The following is a 23,845-nucleotide window of genomic DNA, read 5'->3' as shown; positions in this document are numbered from 1 at the left end:
TGACAGCCTGACTCCCTCTCCTAGGTGTTCCCCTAGCTTCCTCCCTGCTCCAATACCCGCTGGCCTCTGGGCCTGCTGGAACTCAGCACCCCTGCACCAGGCCACTAGGCAGGGAAAACTTGTCCTGTAGCACAACTATCCCTAAGCAGGGAACGACTCCAGACTGCAGCATGGCTTAGACAAGGATTGTTCCTGTACCTCCTTGCCATTCCAGAGGGAGCGTGTTCTCATGGCTCTCCAACCAGGAGGGAGGACAGCTGGGGACTCTGCCTGGCTCTGCACAGACATCCTGTGGGACCTCAGGTTGCTCACTGGGCCTCAGGTTCCCCACCTGTACAATGGGAATAAATCTGACACCCCCCCCCCCCACCAGCATGCTGCGAGGGTTAATCTCTGCACAGGAGACTCATAGACTCATAGACTTTAAGGTCAGAAGGGACCATTATGATCATCTGGTCTGACCCCCTGCATGCTGCAGGCCACAAAACCGTCCCCACCCCTTCCCTGGACTCTGCTGTTGAAGTCCCCAATCCTGTTTTTAGTGACTGCAATCGGCAGAGACCCTCCTGCTAGAGATCCCTGCCCCATGCTGCGGAGGAAGGCGAAAAACCTCCAAAGGCTCAGCCAATCCGCCCTGGAGGAAAATTCCTTCCCGACCCCAAATGTGGCGATCAGTAAGACCCCGAGCATATAGGCAAGAGTCTCCAGCCCGACCCCGTTAGCCATTATGCTATTTACCCACCATTGCTTGGCTTTCCTTGACTACTATGTTTTACCATTAAACCATTCCCTCCATAAACTTATCTAACTTTATCTTAAAACCAGACAGGTCCTGAACGAAGGGCCTTAAGAGACAGGCAGACCCCTATTAATCATCATTCTTATTATGAGCCATCTTCAGAGCCTCCTTTCTGCTGGGAACGGAGCCACAGCTCCCTGAGAGCTCTGGGCTCACCCATTTCATTCAGAGCTCCCACCGCAGACCAAGTACCACTATCCCTGGTCCAGAGGTGAGCTCTGGACTGGGGCCTCGGACTGTATGGTGCCCAGATGGGCTGGTCTTAGACTAGGGCTGGTCTTAGACTGCCTTCACTTCTCAGGCAGCAAACCATCAGCTCAACAAGTTAGCAGCACTCAGATTAAAGGACCCAATTTTGTTAAAAAAAGGCCTAATTTCAGCTGTAATGCAGACAGTCAGCCACCATGAAATGGAAGAAGGGAATACAACGCACGCAATGCTGGATATTAACAATCAAACGCCTTTCCCAGCACCTTAAGCTGCCTCTCCTCTGATAAGACTTTGATGCAACAGACACACTACAAGTGTAATTAATAATAAAGGACCAGCATGACTTACTCCAGTAGTTCTGGAAAAGCAGTAACATCTCATCAGCAGGGGAGCAGGGTCTGCCAGAACCTCCATGTCAAATTGGCCCCCTGCTAGCAATCCTTCAACACTAATGTAGGAGAAGACAGTAGGGACAGGCACTGCCAGACTGGATGGGACCAATAGGCCACCTAGACCAGTATCCTATCTCCAAGGGTATATCTTCACTACCTGCCGTATCGGCGGGTAGCAATTGATTTATCCAGGATCGATATATCGTGTCTCGTTAAGACGCAATATATCGATCCCCGAACGCGCTCACCGTCGACTCCGGAACTACACCAGAGCGAGCGGCAGTAGCGCAGTCGATGGGGGAGCCGCGGCCATCGATCCCGCACCGTCTGGACCCCAGGTAATTCGATCCAAGATACTTCAACTTCAGCTACGCTATTTGCGTAGCTGAAGTTGCGTATCTTGGATCGATCCCCCCCTAGTGTAGACCAGCCCCAAGAGAGGACAGCCCAGACCTACCCAAGGAAGAGTGTTCTACTGACCCCTCAACAGAGGCTGGCTTATGCCCTGAAACAGGAGGGTTTATATCCCTTCTAAAACTCATGTTTATTTGTTTAAATACTTCCTATACTAACTCTAGATAGTTTGGTTCTCCCTATAAATGCCCAGGTTTTTTTTGAAAGCTGCTAGGCTCCTGGGCTCAATGATATCTTGTAGCAGTGAGTTCCACAGGCTAATTGTGTGGAAAAAGTAGTTCCTTTTTCAGTTATGAAGTGGCCACCTTTCAATTGCATTGCCTGTCCCCCTTGTTCTAGGAGATGGGGGAAGAGAAGTCCTCAATCTCCCTTCTCTCTACCAAACATTAGTTGATATACTTTTATCATGTCCCCTCTTATCTGAGTCCTCTGTAAGGTAAACAGGCACAGTATGACAGTATTCCATTGCTTTGGGATGAGAGGCAGCAGTAGTGCAAAATCATCCCGGCTAATCAGCTTTAGCCTCAGCACAGCATCACAAAAGGCAGCAGGGAGAGAGCAGGAACATCCTACTCCAGGACACAGGCCTGAATGAAACAAGGAGAAACCAGAGGTTTCCCCACCTGTATCCCATAGGAACACAGAGGATTTGCTCTACTAAATCAGATCATTGTTCCATCAAACCCAGGCAGAGGGCAGAGCGAGTGGTTAATGACTCTTTGGCTGCATCTGTACTTCTCTGGGGACCCTTTCAGCATCTGCCAAATTTAAGCTTACATTTAAAACCAAAAATATCTTCTGTCCCTTATGGTTGTAAAGGAAAGCTGAGCGTAACTCACTACATTGCTGTTGGAGTGTGCGGGCAAGCAAACTGAACAGCAGCTTGAAATGTCGCTATTCAGTACAATGGGATGTTTATTCTGAAGCCTACTGATGACATTGTAGAGAACACCATTATTAACTATTTTAGTGATTATCAATTAGCAGAAATATCCAACTGCTCTGGTATTGCAGGGAGAGCTCGTGTACAGAACCAGCACTTCCCCAGTGCCCAGCATGACCCTCAGTATCCTGCCCCCAGTTGTGACTAATACCTGATATTTGGAGGAATAATCTCTTCTAATCTGGTTCTTATTCTGTACCAATAACTGTGGTGTCTGAGCACCTGAGGGAACTCTATGAAATGCTACTATAATGTACCTAGGTAATGGTACTATGGTGTTTGAAGAAAATTCCTTCCTGACCCCTGCAAGTGATCAGCTGATGTTCTGAAGCATGAGATTGGGTAATCCTCTTTATTGGTGGTTAAAGCAGATCCAAGTAGGAAGGGGAGCTCAGCAGTACTGGTGGCCGCCATACTGGGTCTCATCATCACACGGTGCTGTATGAATGAGGACAAACAAAGAACTGTGTCTGGAACGCACACATCCCTGAGCCACCGGATAGCCAGCCAAGCAAAAATATATTCCTGCCCAGCTGCACACACTGATATCACTGGTGTTCCCCAGCCCCATTCTTACTGACTCGACAAGATTGGGAGTCTGGTTCTTCTTTGCCCTGCACCTTGTGCAGTCTTTTGCAGCAGTGCAAACTGCATGTGAATGATCACCATTTGGAACATTTTACCAGAGCTGGGTAGAAAACATTTTTCACGTCCTGTGAAAATTGTCAAGATTTCAGAAATTTTTCCTGACCCAAATTGGGATGAAAAGTTGAAAACTTCAAAAATGCTCATGAACCAAAAATCCCCCCCTCCACAAAATGTGGTTCAGGTCAGTCACAATGTTTTCTGAAACTTTTTGGTTAGATTTTGAATTTTTTTCCCTTCACATTTTTAAGGCTATCATTAGCTTAAATTTTGAAACAGAAAGGCATTTCCAATCAGAAAACTGAACATTTTCATTTAAAAAAACGTTGCAATGAGATGTTTCAACAATTTAGAAACTTCAGAAATGTTTCAAGTTGAGAAATTCGTCAAAGTCAACCCTTTCCCACAAGTTTCGGTTTTGATGAATTGGCATTTTTCAACAAAAAAATAAAAGTTTGGTCAAAATATTCCCAACCAGCTCTGCACTTTCCACCTACTTTGCACTAATGGAAATGTCTGTCCAAGGAGCTGGGCAGCAGTGAATCTGGCACTGATGTAAAAACAGCTGTTAAGGAATGAAAGCCCCAGCATGGGTTACCTCTGTAAAATCCAGAAATACCCAGTGCGACTCCTCCCATCTCTGACGATGTTAAAACATTTCAGAGGAGAGGTTTTATGTCAAATAAAAAAGCGAAGCCACCTCACAGCTCATTGTGACTTACCATTGACAGGTTATGTTTCATTAAAAAAAATAAACAAGCAAGCTGCAAACCCAACAAAACCACGGGACCCCAAGTTTACACACACACTTCGCATCAGAACACAGAAAAGCATGCCAAATACCAGAACTGGTGATATAAATCCACAGCAGGCAAATGCATCCCTGATATAACAACAACTAGCTCTTATATAGCCTGTTTCATCAATGAAGCTCAAAGCGCTTTACAAAGGAGATCAGTATCTTTAGCCCTCCTCCCCTTTTTTACAGATGGGGAAATGGAGGCACAGAAAGGAGACATGATCTTGTGCAAGGTCACCCAGCAGGCCAGAGCTAGGAACAGAACCCAGGTATTTTAGGTCCCAGTCCCAGTCCAGCACTCCATCCATCAGGCCATGCTCCCTCCCCAATCCATACTTCCACATGGAACCCAGAAATATATGTGAGAGTCCTTGTCCCCCATCCAAACCCAGGTCTCTCAAAACCTCTCCTCCTACTCAGTCACGGCCATGGCTTTTAAATGAAACCCACCAGGTTTTCTACACAGCAATAAAGTACCATCACCACCTTTCTATGTCTCTCAAGTCTGCTGTGTTTCCTCTGTTTCATTTCAGGCTGAATCAGACCCATCTAGTCCAGCCAAGGTCTATCTAGTTCAGTATTGTGTCTTCAATAGTGGCCAGCACCAGCTGTTTTAGAGGAAGATGAAAGGAACTCCCTGGTGGACAACTGAGGAACAACCTTCCCACAGAAGTTTCTTCCTGACCTCGGAAGCCAGTGATTGCGTCATTCCCTGACCATGAACATTTATCGCCCTTATACCTTTTGATCCTCTATGTAACTCTGGGTGCTCCCTGCAAGCCAGGAAGAGGAGGGGAAGCTATACTCCCCTGCACTCCCCTCACTTTGACTCCTGCTTGTTCCCATAGCTTGCACAGCTCCCGTGTTAGCATTCATGGAACAAGCCAGCCCTTTTAAAAATCCAGACACAGGACGGCTGGCAGGATTTCTCCATCATGTCGTCTGTCAAGTGGGTAGCAGACCTCTCAGGAAAAGGCAGCTTCTGCCTCCTCTGACTGAGCTGAATTCTCCTCTGTGCTGCCCACTTAGGTAAGATGAGAAATTTGTCCTTCTCCTTGTGGAGGAGGCCTCAGTCTGTACTAGCTTCTCTCATGCGGCACCTGCACTCCCTACCCCAGCCAGTAACCAGCTATGTTCATCTTCTGCATGTATAGACCTCAGAGGGAACCTAGGACATCTCCTCAGATAGAAGGAAACCTCCTGACAGAACAAGATTTAATGCCCAGACAATGAATTGCTTAGCAAATGCAACTGGGTCTCCTGCCTGTGTCACTGGGGAGAAGATGCATATCATGGGTCTGCCCCTGCTATACCTTACACAAGCATTCACATTAGGTTCAGTGGGGCTACTCACCCGAGTAAGATTCTCTCATGTGAATGAACCTTGCAAGGCCAGACTTCCTGTGCAAGCACACCAGCTTGTGGAGCTGCTGCACTTTCCTCCCAAGTCAACATGGCCTGTGTCACAGTTTGGTGCGAGCAGTGGCCTGAAATATCACACATGTGGGGTCCCACACCTCTCCCTCCACTTATTGGATCATGATGGGACGCTCAGCCCACTGCATCCACCTGACCTGGTACTTCCTCCTTGCTGACCTCATCTCAAATTGGGAACATGCTGTAGGAGCTGCCACACGGTATCACACGATTGTCCATCTGGCCCAGTGTCCTGCATTTGGGAGCTGTGCTATGTGCTTACGAACAAACATGTGCTGTTTTTAGCTGTTCCTCTCACGGGGGCAACAGCCATCTGGATAGGGGCCTACGCCCTGCACCACCCATGTGTCCCCAGATTCTGTCTGCCCTAGAAATTCCTGTGCCAAGCCATCTTGCCGGAGGTTTGTATTCTGCAAGTCATGGAAGCAACCTAACAGCCTGTCTAGGAGCTAATAAAGCACAGAGCTCTGCAGCAAGGAAGGGTCTGCCTCAGACTATATAGAAGGGTCCTATATCCAGAATTTCCCTGGGGAAGGCTCAGCTTTGCCTGCTGTCCTGCTTCCCATTGCATTGCTCCTGAAGATGTTACGTTGGGATGCTGCATTGGTGCCTGCTGCCCTGCCATGGTGACTGTTGCCCAGATGTGTTACAGGACACAATTACATGCCCTGACATCTTGACTCCCAATGAAACCTGCCTCTGCACAGCGCTCTGAGCAGGTGACTGCTTCATGCTCCGGACATGCTAAAGATTCTTTATTTTCCCGCTGGTGCAATGTGCTTCCCACCAGCCTCTTAGAGGCCAAAACCAAACAAACCCCCAAACACCTCTCCAACCCTGTTAGAAAAGCGCCAGGTAAGCAGACAGGCCCTGCAACGTGTCCTAAAGATCAATAGGCTCAGGGCTTCGCTTGTTCACAGGCAGGATGAGTTCCAGAGTCAAGGGCCCTTCCCTCAACGCTCTGACAGGAAATCCAGGGCCTGTCAGCAAAGTGTCCCAGTTGATCTCAGCTGCAGGGCAAGGGCAGAGAGAGGCAAAGGCCAGGTTCCCACTCCCCTTCTGGCCCCTTGACACTGCCACAAACCCAGCAGAATCTGTCTTGGCAGATACCCTGGTGTAAGGGGCCCCCTGGGCTGCGAAGAACCGGGCCCAGGGCTTCACACTGCCTGCCTTATAGCACGTGGCATAGAGACATGCTGAGGGAGGGGGTGTGACTGGGCACTGCTGTGCTCTGGTGATTCAGGGATGTGGGATGGGCCTTAGTAGACTGCTTTGGCCCAATGTAAACGGGAGCAGGTCCGAGGCTTCTTTAATATACACCAGGGGCCAGGAAGGCCACCCAGCAAAGCCAAGAATGTGGGAGGCACAAAGGTGGCTTCAAGCCATCCTCTCCCATTCAGTTCTTGTGCTCAGCACAGCTCCGGATGATGGGAGAATGTGACCCATGGGACACAGAGCCCAAAACACACTGACCCTACAAGGTGGGTGGCTGCTGACCCTTACCAAGAACAACCCAACCCTAACCACCTAGTATCAGGTTTATAATTACTGTCCTGCAGGGCACGGCTTGGAAGGTGCCAACCATACTTACACCTGACCATTCAGAGGAAGGAGAGACCCATAGGTACCAGGACAGTCATATTACTGCACACAGCATAAAAAAAAAATTCTTCCTGTCCCTTGCTGGTGACCAGCTTGTGCCCTGTAGCATGACAGCTGATCACCCTTCCATCCCCTTTGCTTACCTCACTGAGCTGTGAGGAGCACTGATGGTCACTACACTCTCCAGCCCTCTTCACATCCAGGTACAGAACTCAGCGGTGGCCGAGCTATCACCATGTGTGATGAAGGATCCCCTTGTGGTTATTAAAGGAGCCACAGAGACTTGTGACCTTTTCCTTCCAGCTCTTCTTTCACCGACCTCTCCTTATTTAGCACCACAGATGGGGGAGCCATCTCCAGTGCAGTAAGCAGCAGGGAAGATGGGGCCTGAATAACTGCTTGCCACAATCATATTTTGAAGACGTCTGCATTCCCCAGCTAGCTCTTCTTCCCAGGCATTATTCACCTGCCTCCAGCACTAGATCCTCTCAAGAGGAGACAGTGTCAGGCAGAAAAAGCGAGCTCCAGAGAGATTTATTGCCTTGGATTTTTAAAATATCCTTCGAGTCTCAGAGCATAACTCAGGCCTGTGCATCCCAAGTGTTAGAAGCCAGATGCTGCCCCTTCTGTTCACTGGAGTGCACGATGGCTTGTGAGGGAACTTTGGGAGACAGGCCTGTGTTATGGGAAAGGGATAGTTACTAAAGCAGTGTTTCTCAAACGGGGGAGAAACTCAACTCAAAAGGCTTTGGGAGATGGGCAGAGAGTGGCAGTTGCTGTCTGACCGCCCAGCTCTGAAGGCAGCGCCGCCACCAGCAGCAGCAAAGAAGTAAGAGTGGCATAGTACGGTATTGCTGTAACCCCCTGCCCAACTCTCCCATCCCCTCGGCAGCGTCCTCTATTTGGGAACTTGAAATATGGTAAGTCTCTACTTTACACTTTTTGAAAGGCTTCAGTGCCTTTGACTGCAGGGATAATGACTATGTGCTTAATTTAGTGCTATGAGTATGTACAGTAATTTGCTATCGCTTTTTTGGGGGGGAGGGGGGTGTTATCACAGCCTGAAATATTTTCAAAGGGGGGTCCAGCAAAAAGAGTTTGAGAATCCCTGTACTAAAGAGATGCAAATGCAGTTCCCCCTACTGCTCCATCATGGGACATTAACCCTGACATGGAAGTACTCCTCCCATGGGAGGGGAGAATGAACTGCCATGACCATTCAGTACTGGGCTCTTCTAAACCTCTCTACCAATGGATCCCAACTCTGGCATGAAGACCCCACCCTCTCAGGTAATGTAGCTTCCATGTTAGTATCTGAGCGCCTAGGATGCTGAGTGGGGTGTAAATTCCAGATAAGATCAGACAGACATTACTTTAGTCTGGTCTTCCCCACACATTGCTTTACTTCACCCATGGGTAGGGCTCTACCAAATTCATGGTCCATTTTGGTTAATTAAACGGTCATCGAATTTTAAAAATAATAAATTTCATGATTTCAGTTATTTAAATCTAAAATTTCATGGTGTTGTAACTGTAGGGGTCCTGACCCAAAAAGGAGATGTCCAGTGGTCGCAAGGTTACTGTAGGGCAGGTTGCGGTACTGCTACCCTTACTTCTGCACTGCTGCTGGCGGCAGCTCTGCCTTCAGAGCTGGGCAGCTGGAGAGCGGTGGCTGCTGGCTGGGAGCCCAGCTCTGAAGCCACAGCCGCCTCCAGCAGCAGCACAGAAGGATGGCATGGTATGGTATTGGCACCCTTACTTCTGCGCTGCTGCCTGCAGAGCTGGGCCCTTAGTCCGCAGCCGCCACTCTCTGGTCGCCCAGCTCTGAAGGCAGCGCAGAAGTAAGGTTGGCAATACTGAGACCCCCCCTCCGCCCAAAATAACCTGGCGACCCTCCCACCCCCCCCCCGCCGCAACTCCCTTTTGGGTCAGGACCCCCAATTTGAGAAACACTGGTCTCCCCTGTGAAATCTGTATAGTGTAGAGTAAAAGCACACAGGAGGAGGCCAGATTTCACAGTCCATGATGTGTTTTTCATGGCTGTGAATTTGGTAGGGCCAACCCATGGGAATACCTCTCCACCTCCTAAGCACAAGATGCACAGCAGGGACCTTCTAAATCTATAGTAAAGGATTGAAATTCAGAGGACTCTTTCTCCCCTTTCCCCCCCCCCCCCCATAGCACACACAGTGGTACAGTTACACCACTTCCAGTGATGAGGTACATTCTGCAGTTTCCTTACTGCGATAAGCCTACAGTCCCTGGTTTGGTTTTATCTAGTTATTTTTAGTGCTGAGCCAATGTCTTTACTGGCAAGAATAGCTGCAGGAACAGCAAACTATTAGATAATATTTGAGAAAATAATTTTTTTCACTTTCAGGCCAACTTGGGCAAGTTGCACCAGTTTAACTTCAAATGGTTTTTAAGCCTGTCCAGTTAAACTGGTACAAACCCATGTGGACACTCTTATTTCAGTCAAAGAAGGGCAATGTTGATAAATGCAAAGCAATGCACATTGGAAAATATAATCCCAACTACACATATATATAAAATGATGGGGTCTAAATTAGCTGTTACCACTCAAGAGAGAGATCTTGGAGTCCTTGTGGATAGTTCTCTGAAAACGTCCACTCAATGTGCAGCAGCAGTCAAAAAAGCAAACAGAATGTTGGGAATCATTAAGAAAGGGATAGATAATAAGACAGAAAATATTATGTTGCCTCTATACAAATCCATGGTACTCCCACATCTTGAGTACTGCATGCAGATGTGGTTGCCCCATCTCAAAAAAGATATATTGGACTTGGAAAAGGTTCAGAAACGGGCAACACAAATGATTAGGGGTATGGAACAGCTTCCATATGAGGAGAGATTAATAAGATTGGGTCTTTTCAGCTTGGAAAAGAGACGACTAAGGAGGGATAGGATCGAGGTCTATAAAATCATGACTGGTGTGGAGAAAGTAAATAAGGAAGTGTTATTTTCTCCTTCTCATAACACAAGAACTAGGGGTCACCAAATGAAATTAATAGGCAGCGGGTTTAAAACAAACACAAGGAAGTATTTCTTCACACAACGCTCAGTCAACCTGTGGAACTCTTTGCCAGAGGATGTTGTGAAGGCCAAAACTATAACAGGGTTCAAAAAAGAACTAGATAAATTCATGGAGGACAGGTTCATCAATGGCTATTAGCCAGGATGGGCAGGGTTGGTATTCCTAGCCTCTCTTTGCCAGAAGCTGAGAATGGGTGATGGGATGGATCATTTGATGATTACCTGTTATGTTCATTCCCTCTGGGGCACCTGGCATTGTCCACTGTTGGAAGACAGGATACTGGGCTAGATGGACCATTGGTCTGATCCTGTATGGCCGTTCTTATTTTGGTTTGGCGTAAACTGTTTTGAGTGAACTGAAGCTAAATTAGAAAAGCCCCTCTTCAATCAGCGTCCACACAGGGATTTGAACAGGTTGAAGTAAATGGGTTTACACCGTAGGTGCAACTTTCCCACGCAGCCAAGCCTTCGACTGTGAGTATTTGAACCAGTAACCTGGCCCTAAGTGTTATAGTCAGCCAACTGGGGAGCAGAAGCATCCCCTGTGACCTATGTAGCCAATCCAAACTAACCAGCACTTCTCACAGTTTGAATACATGCACTGAACAGCTTGGGAAGAATAATTCCCTGAAAATATTCCACAAATTTCCATTAACATTAGTCAGTTACAGGCTGTTTAGGGATACTTTGCAAACAGAAAGGAGCAAAGTTCACTCTAGAGCAGCATCTCTTTCAAGTTACTCACCCAGTTCTGGTTCTTTTTTTGTTGCAATAAAGAACAAGTACAGAGTGTGCACTCATTGATTATTCATTTCTTTCACCCTGTGGTGGGGCGACTACCCCACACCCAGAGAGACTGGGCTGCGGCAGGCCTAGGCGCCTGCGCAGACGTGCGGCCAATCAGGAAAGGGCTTACTGGGAGCCAATCAGAAGGCAGATTGGGGCCAGCCAATCAGGGCCTGGCTTAGCCATATAAAAGACTGCCCAGAGCAGGAGCAGTCAGTCTGTCCCAGGCCTTCAGAGGGGAAGGTCTGTCTCCAGAGCTGGGAGGCTAGCACCATAGACAGCGCAGTGCAGGCCAGCTTGAGAGAGTGGGAAAAGGCCTACTCCATAGCCTGCCAGGTGGCAGGCCTGGGAGGAGGAGGCCTAGCGTAGAGAAGGGCTGTTGGGGAAGCGGTCCAGAGGGATAGTCAGAGGAGGAAGGAGAAGGAGGACAGCGAGACTGTTGCCCAAGGGCCTCTGGACCGGGACTCAGAGTAGTGGGCGGGCCTGAGTCTCCCCCCCCCCCCTTTTCCCCCGTTTGTTTGCTGTGCTGCCCTACGCACAGCCACAGGCCGCAGGGAGCAGCCGGCCAGAACCACGCCAGGTCCTGGACTGTGAGGATCGGACTCGAAGGTGTGGGGCTGTTGTTTACCCCCCCCCCTTCCGGGGGGTGTGAATGGACAAAGGGACATTGTCGGAGGACAGTGTTCCAGAAGAGGACGCCGACGTTGGGAGCAACGCAAGTCCGTGCACCCCACAAAGGCGAGACGACAGGCGGGACACCACCCAAAGAGGGTGCTCTACTGGCTCAAACTAATTCCCCGAGACTACCAGGAGGAGGCGCCGCAGCGGTGAGCTACCGACCCTGTCACACACCCCATCATCATGTTGTCAATTGTCACCAGATTCAAACTCTGCCTCTGCTTCTTCCTATGGCTCCAGACTCTCCCCTGCCAGGCTACTTCCCTCCAGGCTTTCCCTGCTCAGTTGCGTTGTCATGCGGGAGAAGAGAAGCAGGTGCCTGATCTGCATTGACCCTCCTTGGGTTGTCTGCTCTCTGGGCAGCAAGGCCCTGATCTAGCCAAGCACTCATGCATGTGAATGCTCCCATTGGCTTCAGTGGGACCGGGAATGGGTTTAAAGCTAAGCACACGCTTAAGTGTGTTGCTGGATTAAGGCCACTCCACTTGACCAGGAGAACTGGTGAGGTCTGCCAGTGGAATCTGCCCTGCTCTCCGGGGATTGCCTGCTACTGGAGGGGTAGGAGAAGTGGCTCCATGAACATTATTCCAGAGAAGCCATCATTAAGGATTATATTATCGTTATGAACTGGCGGGTTTGTATCCATGCAACACTGCATTCTGTGGGATGGAACCGGAACTGCTCAGCTGTGCATGTCACAGGCCCTCTACTGCCAGCAGCTAAATGAGATTCCTCCTCTAGCCCACGTGGAATGGGCTGCTGCTCTTGGAGATGGAGGCCAGATCCTCAGAGGTACTTAGGTGCCTAACTCTCACTGAAATCAAGAGAACCTGGACCTGATTTCTAGTCCCATTGCAGCTGGTGCCAGGGGTTTGCTACAATTAACCATGGAAAAAGGGAGCAAGAAGGGAGGTTCCAGTGTCAAGGTAGAGGGCAGGCGTTCTAAGCAGTTCAGTGGCAGCTCATGTCCTTCTAGCTGTGTTTAGGGCGGGTGCCTATGTTTGCTACGCATTTACCTGTCCTTGTTCAGTCTCATCCTGGGAGATCCAGTCTCATCGGAGATGCTTTAAACTCCCCCTCAGCTCCTTGCTTAATCTCTCTGATAAGAGACAAACAACGTTAGGGGTTTTATTTACTGGCCATCTCCATTATCATTGCAGCAGAATGGCACAAGGCAAACGCCCTGACGTTGGGCAGAGTTTGGCACACACAGGATGGGAAGAAAACAAACACCTCCACCCACAGCTTCCATTCACAGACAATGGTCCAAAAGCAGGCCCGGCTCCCGCTGACATCAAAAGGAGATGCATCTCCTGGTGTCCTGCATGAATCTGATCCACTCGGGATTGGTGCCCGAGAAGCCAGTGACACTTTCCACACACGAGCTGGCTAGTATAGTCTCAGGTTGCACCAATGCCTCCCCTTTCACACTGTCCTAGCTCCTGCTGGCTGGTAAAAACACATCTGTCTGTGCCACATTCTCCAGTACTTAGGACACATCTGTGGCCTCACACTCTCTCCTGACTTAAAATCCTCTAGTCATCTAGCCTGCGTGGGCACTCGGGAGAGAGCATCCCAGGGCAGGCTCAATGAGGAGGGCAGTACCTGCCCTACAGCGGCTCTGCTGATCATCACGTCTGCAGTGCCTCAGCAGCCACGCCGCACTGGCTATGTTCCCAAATCCTGCCCCAGGACTCCAAGCCCTGCTCAGGAATACAGTGGGGATGCTCCCAGGGTGTTACACACCTCACAATAGTGCTGTCCTTACCAGAGGGAGGCTGGAGGCCATCCATATCTCTGGGCCACAGAGGGAGCCTGAAAATGGCTTTCAGCATGAAAGGCACTGATTACAGAGCTGAGGCCCACAGTAAGTCCTTGCCCTCTGCTAGCACCTTCCACCCCAGTAGCTCAGTGCGCACTACAAACCTTAATAATCTGGCATCATGGTGAGGCAAGTCAGCACTATTTCCAGGTTACACGTGGGGGAAACTGAGGCACAGAATGGTTTGGTGACTTGCCCAAGGACAGTGACACACCTGGGTCTAGAACCTAGGAGTCCAGACTCCCAGTGTCCTGTTCTAACTGCTAGACCACACTCCTGCCCCATAACTGTTGGGAATATTTACCTCATGATGACCACGCAGCATAAAACACACTGCCACCGACACCCAGGCACCACAAGATGCAGCAATGGGGTGGAATCAAACTCCTCTCAGATTTATGCGGCATGGAGATGACACACCAGGAGCATGTCTCCTTCTATCCAGAAATCTGTTCAATCCAACAGGCACCAGGGGACCAACTGAGACCCACAGTAGTGTAAGCAGGTACCACTCCACCGACTCCGTTGGAGTTGTGCCCGCTTACACCATGTCTGAATTTGGCCCAGGCACATTGCAGCTGTGTGTCATGCTGCAGAGGAAAACATGTAAGGAGTGAGAGGGCTGATGGGCTTGGATCTCATAGGCCCCTGGGTGGTCGGCGCTGTGTCAGGGCTGAGGGCACAGTGCAGGGAGGGTCCCGGAGGCTCTGCTCACTGCCAGGAGCTGTGAGATACCCATGGGCCTGCTAGGAAACTGTATCACACAGAGAATGGTGCAGCAATAACCTTCCTCACAGATATTCGGCAGGGAGCGGAGACGCGGACAGACAGCAGTGAAGGAGAGAAGAGGAGATGGAGAGGCACAGAGTGATGGGGGAGAACAAGACACACAGGGCACAGAACAGGGCTGGATTCAGGTGATCCTGTGCCCTGGACACACTATGGCTCGCAGCTGCTCATGGCTGCACCCTCCAAGCCCGTGCTATGACCCCATCCAGCACTTGCAGTGGCAGGGAGTCCGTCCCCTCCCATACAGCCAGAGACAGGGGTGGTGGCAAAGAACCTCCCAGTTCTGACCCCTGATGCTGGGCTGTATCTGCTGGGGTAGGTGAGTCGGGCCTGCTGCATACTACTCTTTCAGCCACACTCAGACTCCTCTAGCGGGGTGGCCCCCCAGCTCTTCCAGGTGTACCTATCATCCCATTGGAGATGCATGGGGCAGCTGCCCCCTCTCAGAGCAATCATATCAGGCTCTCTGCAGACTCAGGCAGACAAAACAATTTATTTTTCAATGCAAGTTAAGATTCTGATCACATCATGAATCCAGGAGCTGGGGTCCCTGGCACGGCCAATATTGCCTTTGCCTTAATCTGAACTTGGCAGAAAGTGAGAAAGGGAGCATGAGGCGCACAGAGAGGGGAAGAGAGACCAATATAGAGTGTGGGTTCATCTGGACACTGGGCAGAGGCTGCAGATGCCTGAGAAACCCACAGCATCACAAGCCTTGGGAGCAGAGAGCCCAATTTTACTGGCTGCTAGTTGCAGACACACGAGACGGCGCCAGGCCCTGATTTCTGCCCCTGAAGCTGAACACTGGAAAACAAATCTTCTAGGCTGTGGGAAATTATGACATTTCAAAAGTTGTTTTTGTTCCAAATCGGACCAAAACATTGACATTTTTCAGGGAATGGAAATGCCAAAAATGTTTGATTTGGAATCATTTTGTTTTGCTGTGGTAAAAATAGTTTGTTTAGATAACGTCAAAACAAATACATTTCTTAATATGTCAGATACTATTAATATGCTATTACAATTAATCATATCAACGTAGAAACAAAAGGAAATGAACTGATAAAACGGAAATGAAACAAGAACGTCAAAACCATTTGTTCTTGTTTCAATCCTTTCCTGTCAAAAACGTCCCTGAAATCGACTTGTTCTCACACAATGTTTCGAGTTCAACAAAACAGCATTTGCCAACGGAAAACTGTTCCATTGGAAATTGTACACCCAGCTCTACTGAAAACCCACTAGCTGCCTTCCCTCCCCAGCTTGGAGCTGAGACAGACTGAGCAGATGCATGTCGTTCTGCGTGGGAGCTCTGGGTCTGCCATACTGAACCAAGCGTCTCGCTCACCCTGCTCGGAGCTACCCAAGTACGTGGGCTTGAGCTTGTGGAAAGGGTCCTGGCCCTGAGCCGCCGAGGGAGAAGAGGGTGGAAAAGGGACTCCACTGGCAGGTCAGCTGGTGAAATCCTCTCCCCTCTGCTCTTCACAGTCCTCAGCCAGCCAGCCTGGGGAGAATTCTTACCATTGAAAATTACCTGGGAAAGTGCTAGAGCCAGCTCCTGCAGTCAGTCCTCGATAGCCAGCCCGTCTCTGAACCTATCCATCAAGCAGAGGCTGCAGCCTGCATGGCCTGGCCCCGGGCACCAGCCTGATGGATGGGGGCTGTAACCTCAGGCTATTTTAGAAAGCAGAAAAAATCCCCAGCATGTTCATCGAGGCTGGGTCTTTTTTCATCATGTTGGCACCCCTGGAAATGTTCTCAGAGCCAAGGAAGGAGGAAGGGCCAGGCCAGAAAGACCTGCTGACATCCCAGCTGCCCCTTCTGGGGAGCCCAAGTGCTACTAACAATATGGCTGCCTCTTCTTCATTACAGGCCCCTCTTGCTGCCGGGGTTAGTGGTGCTGCTCCCTGGCATGAGGAGGAATGGACTGTGGAGCCCTGGGGCTAAGGGGCAGGGCAGAAGGAAGAGTCTCCATAACAAGGTATGCTCTCTGCATGGCAGCCTGGAGATCCTCGAGGGAAGCCCCTGCCTCCTAATGGGGGTGGCAGCCAGGCAGGGACCCAGCAGCAGTCCAGGGATTCTCAAGAGAGAGTCCTGCTCTCCAGCCCTCCTGTCAGCAGCATACAGGAAGCCGCAGGAGAGGGCCCTTTCTGAACCACAGCTGAGGGAGACATGCAGCGGGCTCCCCAGCAGTCAATAGGGCATTGCCAGATCACACCAGCTGAGGGTCAGGCCTGTGGAGTCCCTCAGGGGAGACTCCAGCTCCAAAAGACATGTGCTGGTAGCATGGGGCTGAGGAGAGAACTTCTCTCCTGGAGCCAGGTATAGTAGCACAGAGCTGCCTGACTGAGACTCTTTCTGAAGCCTGGATGCCAGGGGTCCTGGCAGCTTTGGGCCAGACCCTGAATACTGAACAAGTGTGAAGATGTCACGCGGGCCCAGGGGAGAGACTCCAGATCCTGATCACAGAAGCTGGTGGTGCAGGGACCCACCGGGCAGATCCCCAGGCCTGAACAGAGCTCCTCAGGAAGGAGCCCCATTCCCAAACTCAGGTGTCAGCTGCCCAGGGGTGCTCAGGGAGACACCCAAACATAGGGGTCAATGGTCAGGCCTCATCCCTGCCAAGCGACGCAGAATTTCCATTTTCTAGGGGATCCACCAGGCAGGCTCTCCATCAGGCCTGCTATTAACCTGAGGCTCGGGCTCCTCCTGCTGTGTCAGGGTATGAATATGCTACAAGCGGGAGGTGGAACAAAGCTGGCTTGAGTACTAGCAGCAGTGAAGCCACGGCAGCACAGGGACGTCAGCCCGAGTATGACCGCAGGGCTCTAGGCAGGGCTGTATAGCGCTTGAGCTGCCGCAACTTCCCTGCTGTTGTTACTTGAGCTAACTTCAGTCAGCATGCAGTGCGCAGGGCCTAAGGGTATGTCTGCCTCCATTAGGGAAGGCTTGAGGGCTGCTGCTGAATATGCTACACAACTCTGGCACACATCCCCGGCTCCAGAGAGGTATGACCGGGTTGCCAATGGTTCCACACAACCTTGCCAAGGCTCCACTCTCTAAACCGCATTCTAAGCTGGAAAGGGTCCCTCCTCTGGCATGTCCAGCTCCTGGGTGGACTCCCCTTCCAGCCCCTCCATGGGAGGGGAAGAGCAGGACCGAGCACAGCAGGGCTTCGTTTTGGTCTGTCTCGTTGCCGCCAGTGAACTCCCCAATAACCGGATCAGCTATTTTCAGTGAAAAGTGTCTATTTCTTGGCAATCTCCCTGGAAGATGAAAGAACCTAAGAAGCTCAGGAGAGGATGTTAAGGCTGGGAAAAGGGAATCATCAGAAGGAGCAGAAGCCCGTGGATGGATATTTAAAGGTCTCATCTCTATTTTAATGGGCCCAATCCATGCACAGAACTCTCACTGAACTCCACGGGCATTTTGCATGTACACATCTTGCAGGATCGGGCCCAAAGTTACTGATCCTGCCCCCCTCAACCCTTCTTTTCTGCCCCAAACACCCCCAACAGAGCAGCTGAAATCCTGGCTCTCCCGCAGAACACGGTCTGGCTCCCCCATCTGCCGGTCTGCACTCGGCGTTCTGCTTGCAATGCATGTGGGATCCGGAGCACGTGCGGCAGGAGAGCTGGGAAATAGCCAAGAACCATTTTTATAGGGAGCACATGGCAGCACCAGCCTCACGTTCTGATCTCCATCTTGGATGGGAGCCCACAGGGGCCCTGTTACTTAGGCTCTAGAGGACTGATAGCTGGGGAGAGGCTAATTCCACAGAACAGTGCCGCCCTGATCCTGGCTGTGGTGAGGCAGGATGGGTGCCCTCATCAAAATATAGAATCCATCCTCTTCCTCCCCACCTGCTGCCAAGAGAAACGGCAGCAGATCACCCCACCCAGTGGAGCCAGATCACTCTGAGAGTTGCTCCCACAGACTCAACGAGGCACAAGGAGCTCACCCACTCTGCCTGTAGGACTGCACGACGTATAAGATGCCCACAGTCTGGCTTGGGTGCAAAGAATGATCTACTCCTAGGCCAGCAGGGAGCTGGGCTGGCGCAGAAGTCAGCGTTCCAAGGAACAGCAATGGCTGCCCTTGCTGCTGGTGGGGGATCCAGGTACATCAGTTAACAGCTGGAGCAAGAGGAGAAGTCTAGAGCTGGGTTCTCAGCTGATGTGTCAGGGGGTGGGACCACCCAAACCCTTCCCAGATTGCTCAACGGGAGGAGGTGGTTCCAAGAGGGCCCCAGGATGGAGAACACAGAGACCCACTGCTCTAACATGACGTGAATACACAGTACATCTTTGCAGTGCATTCCACACATTACGTAATCACCCCTCGCATGACCCCAGCTACGAACTAGTGTCCCCATTTCACAGGTAGGCGATTGGCACCCCAGAGAGGCACCTTGTCCCAGAGCCACGGTTAGAACACGGGAGGAGGCCTGTCTCCTCAACCTGAGCTCACGTCACCAGCCCACGCTGTCTTCCTGCAACGAAGCGGGAGGAGGAGGGTAAAAAACAGGAGGCCGCTTGAGTCTTTAAACAGAAAGCCAGATTGACCTGCATGTAATGCTGCGTTCCAGGTTCCTGCCTCAACTTGAGCTGCATATGGAAGCATCAGCAGGGGCAGTCCCCACGCAAAGGGCTGGGAAGGGGTCAGACAGTGGGGCTGGAATGGGTAGGTTCCAGAGAGCTGAAACCTGTGTGCAGCTAAAACAGCCATGACGCCAGGGGGAAGAGGGCTGGCTGGTGAGGCTTTCATTAGCACCAGCATCCGCTGCACTAGTCAGGATTTATTAGGGGGCGTTAGGAAGAAAGATACAATCAATAAAACACTTCAGGATGGTCAGTTATCCTGCATGCCCTGCTTCTTGGATGGTCGGAGACACTTTGCTCTCAGCTTCATGCTCCACATCACAGCCTGCATTCAGGTCTGGCCTTCAGATTTCCCCTCCATGAACCGGCACTCCCAGCGGCTCGTCCCTCCTCACCCCCACCACAGCTACTCAGCTCACCGAGAGCTACATGCTCCCCAGCCCCAGGGAGCACTCAGTGAGCCAGGAGCCTCCAGCTGGGAATGAAGCCACCGATTTTGTCCACCCTTTTAGCCGGCTCTGCCTAGGCTTGTGTGAAAGGGCAGCAATGAATCCAGGGAGCCCCTGAGCTCTGTGATTCTCACTGTCCTCCCCAGTTAGTCTTGGCCCCCAGCCGTTTGGTCAGTTTCTTATTCCCACCGTGGGTGCCAGCCATAGCCAAATACTCCCTCGTGTGGCGACAGCAGCTCCAGGAGGGTACGCTGGGAAGCTGCCACTCAACCCCCAGACTGTAATTTTACCCCCTTGTACCTGCACTGCCATCAGAGCCCCCACCCTGCCTCAACAGAACAGCGCCCCTTCAGCCTGAGGGTGTATCTAACTGCTGCTGGTGGCACACGCTTCGACCACCAGCACTGGAAGGGTCAAGCTGAGCTCCCTGCTGGAGTCAGCTATGCTGCTGGCATCACTGAGTGCCGGGTCAGGCGCCAGATGGCAGCCAGAAAAAGGCACAAGTGTTCCAGGCTTTTAGTGCCAGAGCTAGCAGAAGGCAAGCAGTGTTCCCCAGCACAGCCAGAAGTCAGAGGTAGCGGAGAAGTTAGCAAGGCAGCCAAACGCAGCTATAAATAATGAAGCGGAAGAGGCAGCCTGGCTCCCGGCAATGAATTCGGCACCTGCTGCTCAGCCTGCAGTTTTTAAAATGAAATTGATATCTCAGCTAATGATTAGTTTCAGAGTAGCAGCCGTGTTAGTCTGTATCCGCAAAAAGAACAGGAGTACTTGGGGCACCTTACAGACTAACAAATTTATTAGACCATAAGCTTTCGTGGGATACAGCCCACTTCTTCGGATGCATATAGAATGGAACATATATTGAGGAGATATATATACACACATACAGAGAGCATGAACAGGTGGGAGTTGTCTTACCAACTCTGAGAGGCCGATTAAGTAAGAGAAAAAAAACTTTTGAAGTGATAATCAAGATAGCCCAGTACAGTTAGTTTGATAAGAAGTGTGAGAATACTTACAAGGGGAGATAGATTCAATGTTTGTAATAGCTCAGCCATTCCCAGTCCTTATTCAATCCTAAGTTGATTGTATCTAGTTTGCATATCAATTCCAGCTCAGCAGTCTCTGGTTGGAGTCTGTTTTTGAAGTTTTTCTGTTGTAAAATAGCCACCCGCAAGTCTGTCATTGAATGACCAGACAGGTGAAAGTGTTCTCCCACTGGTTTTTGAGTATTATGATTCCTGATGTCAGATTTGTGTCCCTTACTTCTTTTGCGTAGAGTCTGTCCGGTTTGGCCAATGTACATGGCAGAGGGGCATTGCTGGCACATGATGGCATATATCACATTGGTAGATGTGCAGGTGAACGAGCCCCTGATGGTATGGCTGATGTGATTAGGTCCTATGATGATGTCACTTGAATAGATATGTGGACAGAGTTGGCATCGGGCTTTGTTACAAGGATAGGTTCCTGGGTCAGTGATGTGTGGTTGCTGGTGAGTATTTGCTTTAGATTGGGGGGTTGTCTGTAAGCGAGGACAGGTCTGTCTCCCAAGATCTGTGAGAGTAAAGGATCATCTTTCAGGATAGGTTGTAGATCTCTGATGATGCGCTGGAGAGGTTTTAGTTGGGGGCTGAAGGTGACAGCTAGTGGTGTTCTGTTATTTTCTTTGTTGGGCCTGTCTTGTAGGAGGTGACTTCTGGGTACTCGTCTGGCTCTGTCAATCTGTTTTTTCACTTTGGCAGGTGAGTATTGTAGTTTTAAGAATGCTTGATAGAGATCTTGTAGGTGCTTGTCTCTGTCTGAGGGATTGGAGCAAATGCGGTTATATCTTAGAGCTTGGCTGTAGACAATGGAACGTGTGGTGTGTCCTGGATGGAAGTTGGAGGCATGTAGGTAAGTGTAGCGGTCAGTAGGTTTCCGGAATAGGGTGGTATTTATGTGACCATCGCTTATTAGCACAGTAGTGTCCAGGAAATGGACCACTTGTGTGGACTGATCTAGGCTGAGATTGATGGTGGGATGGAAATTATTGAAATCATGGTGGAATTCCTCAAGGGCTTCTTTTCCATAGGTCCAGATGATGAAGATGTCATCAATGTAGTGCAAGTAGAGTAGGGGCGTTAGGGGATGAGAGCTAAGGAAGCGTTGTTCTAAGTCAGCCATAAAAATGTTGGCATACTGTGGGGCCATGTGGGTACCCATAGCAGTGCCACTGACTTGAAGGTATATATTGTCCCCAAATGTGAAATAGTTGTGGGTGAGGACAAAGTCACAAAGTTCAGCCACCTAGGATTGAATAAGGACTGGGAATGGCTGAGCCATTACAAACATTGAATCTATGTCCCCTTGTAAGTATTCTCACACTTCTTATCAAACTAACTGTACTGGGCTATCTTGATTATCACTTCAAAAGTTTTTTTTCTCTTACTTAATCGGCCTCTCAGAGTTGGTAAGACAACTCCCACCTGTTCATGCTCTCTGTATGTGTGTATATATATCTCCTCAATATATGTTCCATTCTATATGCATCCGAAGAAGTGGGCTGTAGCCCACGAAAGCTTATGGTCTAATAAATTTGTTAGTCTCTAAGGTGCCACAAGTACTCCTGTTCTTTCAGCTAATGATGTGAGCAAGAAAATGGTTGGAGGGTGCAGTTTTCTCAGGACAGGTATGATGGCATCACTGCAGCTCTCAGAAGGAGCCATGCATGAGTCCAGGCAGCGATAGCCCATGGTGGGCCAGGCCGTCAATCCCCAGAGGTCAGGTTTCTTCTGCCACATTCTGCCATCCCTTAACAATCTGCTAGGTACTTAATAGCTGCCACATCACTGATCCAGTTGGGCTGGCTCCTCCACCTCACAGGTGCGCAGAGCTGTATGTATGAGTAAAAACCACAAGTGCTGAGCCGGACTGGGAGCCTGGGGAGCTTGATCCTGCACTGATGAGAGCACTGCTAGGACCCTCCAGTTACTCCTGCCTCAGAGCAGAAGCACGGGGCAGTGCGGCCCGGTGGCTCTGACACTGGCATGGGAGGCACGAGACCTGGGTTCTATGCCTGTCTGCGTTACTGAACGGCCATGGAACCCTGGGCATGGCACCTTCTCTCTCCATACCTCCGCTGCCCCCTCCCTCCATTTAGATCAGAAGCACTTTGGAGCAGGGACTGTCTCTCACTAAGTGCACAATGGGACCCCGAGGGGCTACTACAGCACAAAGAGTGGACACAGAGTGGAGCCTGGGGCCTCAGCATGGTGGAGAGCGGGTTTAAGTCCATCTTCCCTCAGATGTGCCCTTGTTCCTCCCTTTCATTACCCTGCAATAAGGGCACGGGAGTCGCTGTGGCTCAGGGTGGGGTTACAGCTACTACTGAACCCTGCACTCACAGGCAGCCTCTGCTCACTCTCACACTGAGCGCAACCCCCTTGTTCACCACACAAGGACGAAGTGGGTCAAGCCCACTTGCTCTAAGAGCATGTGTAGGGGTGGAGCCTGTATTGCTTAGAGCACCAAGAGACTGGGATCAGTTCTCAGCTCCTCAGCTAGCTCAGAAGACGTTACCTAACCTGGCTGAGCCTTAGCTTCCATCTGCAGTGAGGGTCTTGTGGCTAAGGCACCGGGCTAGTCCCCAGCTCAGCTGCTGACTCAGTGTATGACTATGGAGAGGTCACTGCTCCTCTCTGCTTCCTGCAAACTGGGAATAAGGCCACCTGGGATGCTGGAGGCAAGGCTGACCTTTCCAGGTCACTGAGGTCCTTGGCTGAGAGATGCACCAGGAGTGTATAGGGCTATCGCCAGGAAAGCCCATGCTGTGAGCATGGGTTAGACAGAGGTCCAGCCAGGGAGGAGATACCATAAATCAGCTGATCTGGAAAGACCAGCTCCTGTCTCTGGAAGACTGGTCCCTATTCCTCCAACAATCTGGGCAGCCCAGGGGACCTCCACTGCCATCTAGGCACTTGAATAAGTGGCAAGAGTCTCAAGCGCTGTGCATGCTGGGGACTGAGCACTTTGGGAATCCGCACAGCAAGAAGCCAGCCTCCCTTCTAAAGTGCTGCATGGTTCCCAGAGGAACAGAGCTTTAACCAAGAGCAAGTACAGCAGGAACATAACGAATGAAGTAACAGGCACAAAAATAACCTCTCATTTTGATGGTCAACCCAGCCCCCAGATCCATTCACCAGGAGCAGGAACCACGGCCTCTCAGGTAGGCACCCGCAGTAGTAAATACTTGACAAACTAAGCCGCAGTGTGAAATACCCTCGAGTGGCAGTTTAATTATAACATCACTTAGGACTGGAAATTGCCTTATGGCTCCGGGGTAGTGGTGTCCATTAAGGGGAGGTGGGAGGGGCTGTGGTTTTGGAGAGTAGGCTGGTGGATTGAATGCTACCCAGCCACAGGCTCTGAGATTCTTTGCTCTGG

At 50.5% G+C, this 23,845-nt stretch overlaps 1 protein-coding gene across 8 annotated transcripts in view; it reads right to left on the bottom strand.

Moving 5' to 3' along the window:
* Positions 1–23,845, bottom strand: part of FRMPD3 (FERM and PDZ domain containing 3) — a 147,317-nt gene that overhangs the window by 60,575 nt on the left and 62,897 nt on the right. Inside the window, exon 1 of one of the 8 annotated variants that reach the window (XM_005285682.5) lies at positions 12,776–14,012. The exons of the other annotated variants lie outside the window; for them this stretch is intronic. Coding sequence (XP_005285739.2) covers positions 12,776–12,795 — 20 coding nt within the window. The 5' untranslated portion in view covers positions 12,796–14,012. Of the gene's footprint in view, positions 1–12,775; positions 14,013–23,845 lie in introns of those variants that run through there. 8 annotated transcript variants of the gene reach the window in all.

The sequence above is a fragment of the Chrysemys picta genome, chromosome 9 (genome assembly GCF_011386835.1).
Source record: "Chrysemys picta bellii isolate R12L10 chromosome 9, ASM1138683v2, whole genome shotgun sequence".
NCBI classification, from domain to species: Eukaryota; Metazoa; Chordata; order Testudines; family Emydidae; genus Chrysemys; species Chrysemys picta.
This window is presented reverse-complemented; position numbering and strand designations above follow the sequence as displayed.